At 40.4% G+C, this 11,080-nt stretch overlaps 1 protein-coding gene and 1 long non-coding RNA gene across 4 annotated transcripts; one reads left to right on the top strand and one right to left on the bottom strand.

Moving 5' to 3' along the window:
• The first annotated feature begins 2,417 nt into the window (after window positions 1-2,417).
• LOC149696417 (uncharacterized) lies at window positions 2,418-4,770 on the top strand. 3 transcript variants are annotated; one of them, XR_016382414.1, is made up of 3 exons: window positions 2,418-2,964; window positions 3,054-3,159; window positions 4,458-4,770. It is a non-coding gene; the product is annotated as an uncharacterized LOC149696417 (long non-coding RNA). The 3 variants fall into 3 exon arrangements; XR_016382413.1 differs by having other exon boundaries at window positions 2,924-2,955; XR_016382412.1 differs by having other exon boundaries at window positions 2,418-3,159.
• A 1,875-nt stretch (window positions 4,771-6,645) lies between these two features.
• On the bottom strand, window positions 6,646-7,669 carry LOC149696416 (uncharacterized). Its single transcript, XM_089867384.1, has 4 exons — window positions 7,646-7,669; window positions 7,440-7,590; window positions 7,124-7,323; window positions 6,646-7,062 (listed from the first exon to the last, which is right to left on the bottom strand). Exons 1-4 carry the CDS (start codon window positions 7,667-7,669, stop codon window positions 6,646-6,648), a joined length of 792 nt encoding a protein of 263 aa, XP_089723510.1.
• Window positions 7,670-11,080: the final 3,411 nt, after the last annotated feature.

The following is an 11,080-nucleotide window of genomic DNA, read 5'->3' as shown; positions in this document are numbered from 1 at the left end:
GGAAGTGCGGTCCGATTAAAAGATTACCAACAATACCGCACCAAACATTTAAACTAAATTTGACTTGATGACTTGCTACCACGATGGCATGCGGATTCTCTTGGCTCCATTGATGCATGTTGTGAGAGTTGATGATTTCGTCCTGGGCAAACGTGGCCTCGTCGGTCACTAAGACCATGCCTGGAAATTGGGGGTTCGCAACACATGGTTGGATAAACCAGTTTGAAAACAGTGGCCTCCTTGGATAGTCATCTGGATTTAAAGCCTGAACCTTCTGGTAGTGGTACGGGTGAAATCCGTGATTGTTTAGGATTCTCCAAACCTTTACACAATTTACATCAAGTTGATCTTCCACCTTGCGGGTACTGGTTCCGGGATCATTTTGTACGATTTGCAGGACTTGGTTTTCTAAGTTTTCGGGTACATCTTGGGGTCTTCCAGCTCCACCCCTTCGCCGTAGTTGCCCTGTCTCTCGCAAACGTCGATCTACCGCCCCGAAAGTTTGACGACACGGCAATCGACGTTGAGGAAACATCTCTTGGTAAAGGCGCCTGGCTTCCAGAGCATTCCCGAATGCTCGTTCATACATAAGGTGCATATCGGTTAGCTCCTCGTTTGAACAGTTTTCCATAGCTTTTTGGACTGTAAGTTTTTTCTGATTGAAACTAGCAGAGTCCCTTCTTATAGCAAAACAAATGTTTTTAATTGGTCTACTTTAAGACCCTTTAAAAAACATTGTAATGTACTGGTTGACATTTGATCTAGCAGGTGTAGTTATCAATCATTACTAGCAGCAATGTACTTAGGCGACTACTTTTCGAAGGATTACGCGTCATACAGTATTACAACCACGTGAGAAATAGCATTGGTCGTTTGTCGCCGTATGCGTCATTTATTGCATACGTGGCCGATAGTGAATTTGTCTTAGAAGAATGTACCACGACACAGATATCCACGAATGTTCGATGGCAAACGTAACTTCCACAGGGGTTCGATAACAGACATGCGAGATTGGGTGCCACGGTCTGGTTAAAAACGCCGGTTTTACTAGGTTCATGCCGTTGTCACGACATCTTTCCAATAGCTAGGCGCTCTTACTTACACGTAAAAGCGCTTTACTCGTTGGCTTGACAACAGTTGTGGGCAAATCCTGGAACATCGCTTTTACATTTTTCAGAATATACAAATTGACTCCCGTGACCTTAAGTTTCGGCTTTACGTGAATAAAAGGCCTACGAAGTTTCATCAGTTTACATTTTGTTGTGTAAATTAGGGTAAAATTATCCAGCTATGCAAATAAATTAGTATATCGCGTGTGTTTTGCTCAAATTGCATCATTGATGACGAAATAATTGATATTTCCAAACTTAAATCAGTTCACTGCAAGCGAAGCTGGCTACTAGAACCAAGACTCTTCAATGCGAACAAACATTGCAGATCAAATGATTCACCAGAAGCTTTCTTTTTAACTCGGTAAAGTAAAGCTCTTGGTTTTAAACCTAATGAAATGTTCAAACTCGAAGAGGGAAAACCCGTATTTAGGGGTCAATCCCATTTATTTATCCATTCAAGTCTTTTTACAAAAGTATAATTGTTTTACGAATTATTCGAACCTGTGTAAAAAACATTAATGGAGCGTTCACACTATCCAACTTTAGTCAGCCGACTAGTCTTCCAGACTTCGCGAACCGACTTGTCAGGTCAGCCTTGAGTCAGCCCACCGTTCACACTATCTGACTTGTCAGTCTGATATTTGTTCTTACTCATGCCCCTAATAAACTGATCTGAACTGAACTAAAACTTATTTTCGACTGAATAGTTGTCTGCCACTATTATATTTATCGACTGTTGAGGTAGTATTTGATTGAGCTCCAAGCTGCATTGCGTATTTTAAAGCCTTTATGTAAATGGATCTCCATACCGATCATCGAAGGAAACAAGCAGCTTCGTTGCTGGGAATCAAGATACTAGCCGAAAAGAAACGTAAACGTGAAACAACGAAGCGCAAAATATGGGTGAAAGAATGGATTTCAAGACGAAACGAGAAAGGAGCTTTTAATTTAATTAAAGAACTTAGGCTTGAAGATTCCCTGGATTACAGGAATTATCTTCGAATGTCTCACGAGACCTTTACCTACATTTTAAACGCTGTAAAATTTAGAATTGAAAAACAAGATACATTATTTAGAGAAGCAGTACCAGCAGCAGAGAGACTCGCTGTAACACTGAGATTTCTTGCCACAGATTTGTTACATCCCTTTGCACATTTGGGATTCTTTTGTGGAAATGGGACCAAACTCTTTTGTCTTCATTTAGGAGAAACAATGCATTCCCTTAGCTATCAATTCCGTTTGGGCCTAAGTACTATTCACAACATAGTGTACGAGACCTGTGAAGCTATACAGGGTGTTTCTGAAAAGTCCATCACAAATTAAGGGGCGTGTTTATGGGACCAAACTGAGCGGAAAGTACCAAAGAACATGGGGTGTACAACATTTTGTTACGGAGATATGGCCTTCCAAACATTCGCCCCTAAAACAAGGAAATATCCAAAAATGAGGAGTAACACTTAAGACCGACTAACCAGCTTGTTTAAAATTACTAGACAATTTCAATAGCCTTTAATCGAACAATTGATTTCTACCTTTACTAATCAGAAGCGTATAAATGAGTAGAAGTATGCCTACGGTGGTAATGTAAAATTAATCCCAAGTGACATGATGTTTCAAGATCTTCCCAGCACCAAGTAAAATGGTTCTGATTGAAGGGACTTTTATTAGCACAGCGTAAACAACGTTATTTTCAGGAATTAGTCCAAATGTCCACGGGCGGCATTACAAAAACGAGGCAGTCTTTCGAATGATACTTGGACATGTTGTAAGATCCCTGGCTTGTTCCTGTTATCTCAAACCGTAAAAAGCTACGCAAATCTTCATCATCACGGACAACACTCTTGTACGTTAGGTATGACCTTGAGAAAACCTAAAAGGACATCTCGAATGTATTTGAAAAACCCATCTCCAATTAAGGGGCGTGTTGTTTGTTTCCAACAGAGTAAACTCGCCCAGAGAACAATTACAATGCAGAGCCACGTTTCGGCGTTAATGGCCCACAAAGGTGGTCCCAAACAAAAGAACAAACTTTAATTTGTTTCGTTCAGTAAGTATTTCATGTGTCATAGATAAAACGCCATGATTAATGCACAAAGAAAATGTTATTGACAAGTTTTCGGACCGCGATGCTGAAATGTGGTGGTGCACCATCGTGCATGAACCACATTCTGTTTATTAAACCTAAGGGTACGTCTTCGAGTAGTTCTGGTAAATCGTCCCGTAAGAACTACAAGTAAGCCACACCGTTTAACCTGGGCTCTAGGAAATATGGCCCAATTAAATTGTCACCCACAATACTACACCACACGTTTAAGCTGAATTGTACTTTGTGAATTCTAACACAAGTTGCGTGTGGTTTTTTCTTAATCAGCAAACCAATTGGCGGCTGCTTGTTTTTGGATCGTCCTCGAAAATAGTGAGAACTTCGCCTATTCTTAAAAAACAGAGCACTAAAACAGAGCACTATGTTTTTTAAGAAAGGAATAAAAGAGGTTTCACGTACATGTGTTTGTTTTATTAAACTCATAATTCAACGAAGTCTGTTACAATGCCTTTCTTCACAAATGCCGAATATGCGGATATGCACCTAATGTATGGACTAGCCGAGGGGAATGCCGCTGCAGCTGTACGCTTGTATCAGGAAAGATTTCCGCAGAGGCGACTACCAAATCGACTGACGTTCGAGGCTGTGGACAGACGTTTGAGGCAAGATGGACGAATCCAACCGGCTGGACCTCAACCTAGAGCGAGAGCCATCCCAGAGGCCGTAGAAGACGAAGTTCTCACCATTTTCGAGGACGAGCCTGAATCAAGTACCCGCCAAGTTGGTCGCCGATTAGGCGTAAACCACACGCTCGTGTGGAAAATCCTCAGAAGCCACCGGTTTCATCCTTTCCATGTTCAAAAAGTTCAAGGTTTGAATCCAGCGGACTACCCACGACGCACGGCGTTTTGTCAGTGGTTTCTGGCTAAAGTAAACGATATCGATTTCCCACGGGATTTGTTGGTTACTGACGAAGCTAACTTTTCACGGGATGGTATTATTAACTTACATAATAAACATCAATGGTCCCAGCTAAACCCCCACGCAACTTGCGTTAGAAGTCACCAAGTACAATTCAGTTTAAACGTGTGGTGTGGTATTGTGGGTGACAATTTAATTGGGCCATATTTCCTAGAGCCCAGGTTAAACGGTGTGGCTTACTTGCAGTTCTTACGGGACGATTTACCGGAACTACTCGAAGACGTACCCTTAGGTTTGGTAAACAGAATGTGGTGCACCACCACATTTCAGCATCGCGGTCCGAAATTATCTTAACGCGACCTTCCCTTTGCGGTGGTTAGGTCGAGGTGGACCTGTGGAGTGGCCTGCTCGATCACCCGATCTGAACCCTTGTGATTTCTTTCTTTGGGGCCACCTGAAAGACTTAGTTTATCAGACTGAAGTGCCCGATGTTGAAGAGCTACGTCGACGAATAATTCACGGCTGTCAAACAATTCGCGAAACTCCAGGCATTTTTCAACGTGTAAGGGAATCATTTGTAAGACGTGCTAATGTGTGCCTTAACGCGGGTGGTGAACACTTTGAACAATTTTTGTAACTAGTTGCAATTAAATGTTAAAACTTGTCAATAAATTCATTTTCTTCGTGCATTAATCATGGCGTTTTATCTATGACACATGAAACACTTACTGAACGAAACAAATTAAAGTTTGTTCTTTTGTTTGGGACCACCTTTGTGGGCCATTAACGCCGAAACGTGGCTCTGCATTGTAATTGTTTTCTGGGCGAGTTTACTCTGTTGGAAACAAACAACACGCCCCTTAATTGGAGATGGGTTTTTCAAATACATTCGAGATGTCCTTTTAGGTTTTCTCAAGGTCATACCTAACGTACAAGAGTGTTGTCCGTGATGATGAAGATTTGCGTAGCTTTTTACGGTTTGAGATAACAGGAACAAGCCAGGGATCTTCCAACATGTCCAAGTATCATTCGAAAGACTGCCTCGTTTTTGTAATGCCGCCCGTGGACATTTGGACTAATTCCTGAAAATAACGTTGTTTACGCTGTGCTAATAAAAGTCCCTTCAATCAGAACCATTTTACTTGGTGCTGGGAAGATCTTGAAACATCATGTCACTTGGGATTAATTTTACATTACCACCGTAGGCATACTTCTACTCATTTATACGCTTCTGATTAGTAAAGGTAGAAATCAAAGGCTATTGAAATTGTCTAGTAATTTTAAACAAGCTGGTTAGTCGGTCTTAAGTGTTACTCCTCATTTTTGGATATTTCCTTGTTTTAGGGGCGAATGTTTGGAAGGCCATATCTCCGTAACAAAATGTTGTACACCCCATGTTCTTTGGTACTTTCCGCTCAGTTTGGTCCCATAAACACGCCCCTTAATTTGTGATGGACTTTTCAGAAACACCCTGTATATGATGAACTAGCGCCACTGTAAAGTTAAAGCCACGGGGTTTAAATATCTGGAACTGTTCTTAATTTTGTTTGTTTTGACAGCCACATTCTTTACCCACAATCAACAGAAGACTGGTATAAAATAGCGGAAGACTTCAAAACTAAGTGGCAATTCGATCATTGTATTGGAGCTCTTGATGGCAAACATATAAATGTAACAGCACCACCAAACTCTGGCTCGTATTTTTACAATTATAAGGGCACTTTCAGCGTGATACTTCTAGCTCTTGTAGATGCTAATGCTAAAGTACAACGAACCCCATGTTGTCCAGGGATTGAATGATATTTAAAGTATTATATTCCATTTTAGGCTATATTTGTTGACGTTGGCACTAATGGTCGATGCCATGATAGTGCCACGTTCACAAACACAAAACTCCACGAAGCACTTACCAAAGATAAGGATAAATTACCAAAACCCAAAGCATTAACAGGCCGCAACAAACCTATGCCCTATGTAATTGTTGGGGATGAAGCTTTTACATTAAAACCTAATGTTATGAGACCGTTTTCGAAACACGAGCTGACGTTTCAAAGAAGAGTGTTTAACTACAGGTTAAAACTGAACGTAATGAATTCATTACTATTTCTTTAGTATTTATGTATGTTTAAATGTTTAGGCTTTCAAGAGCCAGAAGGATATCTGAGAATTGTTTTGGGATTCTTGCTAAACGGTTCCGCATTTTGCTGGGAACTATTCAGGCCAGCCCTGAAAACGTAGAAAAGATTGTTCTGTGCATTTGTACATTGCACAATATTTTACGAGAACAATCAAATAATATGTTAGATGATGATATTGGTGATGATGATGTAGAAACCAGCAGGAATAAGAAATCAGATGATTGCAGTTTAAAAGCGTTACAAAATCAAGGGTGCTATGCATCGCAAGCAGCAAAGTCTGTTAGAGATGAATTTACTGCGTATTTCTGTAATGAGGGTGCATATGAAAAACAGTGGGCACGATTGTATAATTATTAATAATTCTATGGCATATGATAATTGTTTAGCGGTTTCTGCTCTTTTAATTAAAAACAAATAAATACATTTTCATTCACATGAACATTTTTTTATGTTTCTTCTCAAAAATTAATTTCATTATTGCTAATTTCAATTCATCGGAGTCTTCCGAGCTCAAAATTCTCAATTGGGTTGCTAAAAACATCGCAAATGTATCGTGTTCGTCTACCACCTCTTTTTTTGGAGGCGTAGACTTGAGGCACTTTAGGGCTTCCTCCATAAAATCATTCTCTAACGAACTATCATCCTTCCTTCTTTTTCGCTTCGGAGACGTTTTTCGCTTTTCATTAGACCTTACATCTGTGGCACTTGAGCTAGAACTTGGCCCTGCCATATTGTCCACTGTCTCGCTGTTGGTTAGCGCTTGCTCCTCAATGTCTGACGGCTCTATTATTTCATCTTCAAAAAATTGAGCATTTTCAACAGAGGATGGATTGGTTTCCTTGACAGCCTTTAAAATGGAAGCATATGTTATGTATCTTAACTACATTCGTAGTCAAAACAACTACTACCAGTTCAGCCATATCCATGTTTGACCGCCCTTTCCTTGGTTGAACAGAGGATCTGATAAATTCCATGTCGTTAAAAAATTCCCATTTTGGTGTGTACACGTCATCAGTTCCAGCGCCACTTGTCTTTGACTGCGTCACTTTGGATGATTCTCGCAGAAAGTACGTTCGTAAACCCTCCCAACGAGCCTTTACATCGGATGCTGTATTCAAACGTTTTCTTTTACCACACGTAAACAGTAAACAGAATTTCAAGCATGGTGTCTGCATGCTCATTTCAACCATGCAGGACGTTGTAAAAGGTCTACGTGTAGCGTACCTGAACAATCAATAGAAGCTCCTATTTCTTGAAAAACCTGGTCTCTCAAGCCGCTTTTTTTGTAATTCTGGTGCTTTGGATTATAAATATGTTCATGATCTTTTACGACGTCAATTAACTTTCTCGTGTTGGCAGCATTCCAGTTGTATTTCTACGAAAGGAAGGTTTTTTAGTATCAATTATGTTATTTAAAACCATAGTCTTACCTCTGGTTTATTTTTGGACGTCATGATGATGATAATATTCTTAACTTTGTTGCTAAAGCCTTAAGCCTCTTTTCCCTAGTCTAGCAGACGACAAACGAAAACGAGCGGAAAAATTTATTTACGTCATTTATCACGTGAATATTCTCGCGTTCTTTATTGGCTATTGAACCATCCGACTTTAGTCGGCCTGACTCAAGTCGGGTGCCGGGGCGACAAAAATCGGGTTCGTGGTCTAACAAAAGTTGGGTCAGGTGCGGCATTCACACTACCGGATATGTCGGCCCGACTTGTCAGGTCAGCTATGTCAGCTGACTAAAGTTGGATAGTGTGAACGCTCCATAATACGACTGAATCTCTTTACGTATCATACGATTATAAACATATCGTAAGATAATGGGTTTCCAGCTGGTTTGATTGAATTTCAAGAATATCGCAATAAAAGACTCTCTTATCAGGAATGATGTAATATGTTTAAGTTAACATTTACAAGGTAGTGCATGCGGAAGGTTCACTGAACACAGTTGTTTAGGCCTACCTTTCAGATAATGTTGTGATATTGTCTCCACTTCTTTTCCCCCTTACAGAATACCTAATGTTTGGCCTATTGACGCTACGCGATCTACAGATACTCTAGAATGTGTGTTTCAGTATGAATATCTATATCCGCGGTCACTCACGTTGTTCGTGGTGAGTTTTTATGTCATCAGCAACAGTCGGGCTTTGTCAAACGCGGTGAAATGTCTTCCTCCACGGTTATAGTAGCTACGGGTTCTAGTACTGAGAAATCCCAGCAATTAGATGATATTATTACTTCACTCTCAACTGAAGTGATATTACGAAAGAATGATATATTTAGCGAAAAGTTTCTACGAGGAAAATTTGGTTCTGGTAATCTGAACAACCATTACCAGTACATAGGTAACATCGTCGAAAATGGGAGTGTTACATCGAAGGTGGCCCTCCAATGTAATCACTGTATGAAAAAGCTGCACTACTCTGTAGCCGCCAACTTCAAGCGACACATTGAGGTATGTGTTTTTACTTTTGACGTGCTTGTTTTTACAAAGTTTTGAAAATCATTATAGAGGGTGTTGCAAAAAGGGTAGCTTTATCGCACAACTGTGGGTTCTATGATTGATTTGAAGTCCAAAACATTCTACGGGATTTTGCCCTAAGGGATACAGTTTAGCAGTTATGATTGGGGTATTTTACGCATAGATAAATTATTAATTACTCAGTTGTTAATATCATACGTATGAAATAAATTTTACAGAAAAATGGGTGCGCGCTTGTGTGAATTGGTATTGCAAAGGCGCCCCAGTTGTTTTTTAGAGATTATATTTTAATTGTCCCTTAAAGCAAAGCGCGGGTCCAGTGGATCACCTACAAGTTGACTTTCTTTACGAACTCCAGTTTTGGCTTGGCGAAGGCTAGAGGCATTTGTGGGTGGGATTTATAAGTGCACTTATAAATCCCGCCCACTAGCCTTCGCCAAGCTAAACCCTGAGTTCAGGAGGAAAGTTAACTTTTAGGGGATCCACTAGACCCGCGCTTTGCTTTAAGGGACATTTAAAATCATAGACTATTTTCGGCCAGAGACCTGCACGGGCCGAGTTTTTCAGGCCCGACCCAAGCCCGGCCCGGTTTTAGAATTTTGAATAAGCCCAAAACCCGGCCCGAGTCCGAGTACATAGTTGGTTTTTCGGCCCGGCCCGGCCCGGCCCGTTACATGCATTAACCAAGCCCGGCCCGGCCCGGCCCGACATATTGAATGAATTGAACATAATATTTGAATTCATATTTGCTTTAGCGTCGTGTATTATTCATTTCTTTTGATAATTGTTCGTCACATTTGTTCTTAGAAGCTTATACTCATTTAAATAATCTTTCATTTGAACTTTGGATTAAATGAGAATCAAGTTCGGCCCGGCCCGGCCCGTTTACTTCCAAATTTTTGAAAGCCCGACCCGGTCCGGCCCGATACAATTTTCAAAAGTGGAAAGCCCGACTCAGCCCGACCCGATCGGGCCGGGCCTCGGGCTGGACCGGGCTTGAGCCCGGCCCGTGCAGGACTCTGTTTTCGGCTAATAATCGCCATAGATTCCACAGTTTCTCGGTACAAATACCCTTTTTGAATCACTCTTTATAAAGTTCGTATCACCCATTGCATAGTCATTTAAGGTAATTTACAATATCCGGTTTTTTAAAGAACTTTGTGATTTAATTTTTAATATTATAAATCTGACTTTAAATCTGCTTAAATTACATTATCATTTTTAGACTAAACACCAGGAGTCCAAGAATAACGACTTTTTAATAACTACGGCTATTTCTAAGCGAAAATTAGAAGAAGACTTTCTCAGCACTTGCATATTGCCAAAGAAGAAATTCAAGCAAGTGGACATACATTCTAATGCACAAGATGTATTGAAGGAACTTTTAGTCGCCCTCATAAATGTTGATGGAGTACCATTTAGTGTTGTAGAAGGGTGGGGATTCAGGCGACTGATGACATATTTAGCTCCACATTTAAATCCTGTTAGCCGCAGGACGCTAGTTCGTGAACTTGAAACTCGAGTGTTAAACATTAAACCGAAATTAAAGGACTTAATCAATGAGGCCGATAAAAAGTCTGTACATTTAACCTTGGATATATGGTCTAGTAATCGAAGGGAGCCTGTACTTGGTGTGAGATGTCAATTCACCGACAGCGATTGGATTCTTCGAAATTGTCTTGTAGATTTTATCCATTTTCCTGAAAAGCATTCAGGAGAAAACATTCTTCAAAAGCTCCTAAGTATTCTGCAAACTGTCGATCTTGATCCGCGTCAGGTATTTATTTATCTACAGTTAAGTGCTGTTTCATCGTCTGACTCCGTTCCATTGGACACTTTTAGAAAGGTTACGATTTTCCCACAACGGGTTTTTGTATCTTCCTTTTACAGCGTAATGGTCCAGTTTACAACGGAAGGTTGTTGGATTTCCCCAGTTCGAATTTTTTTAGCTCTATTTTACAGATCATTGGTCCGATTTACTTTAGCAACACGAACCCGTTGTGGGTGCAGCTTTATATCTGTAAACATATCTTTCCATTTACTAATACCCTTCCAGTAGCTATAAGAACCCTCATTCTATTTTCTTTCTTCATTGCATAAGGATTACATTTGTTGGGCTTTTGCAAAGTTTTCATTCCGACAGTTACACCCTATTCAGACAAGGCTTGAAAATTGGGTTTCATAAACCGTGTGGTGAACGTTTCACGCTCAAACTAGGCATTAAGAATTAGCGAAGTCTCGCGACAAACTTTGACATGCTTGACCGAAATTTGGGTTGAATTGGTTTTTTAGGTTTAGTCTCCGGAGACAGGAAAGCAGACTCAACCTACAAACAGAGTCGGGAAAGATATCAAAGTTCGTCGCTAGACTTTGCTGGCTT

Source organism: Phalangium opilio, unplaced genomic scaffold (assembly GCF_054372755.1).
Source record: "Phalangium opilio isolate 3A_F unplaced genomic scaffold, DU_Popi_V2 ptg000021l_1, whole genome shotgun sequence".
Lineage (NCBI taxonomy): Eukaryota > Metazoa > Arthropoda > Arachnida > Opiliones > Phalangiidae > Phalangium > Phalangium opilio.
This window is presented reverse-complemented; position numbering and strand designations above follow the sequence as displayed.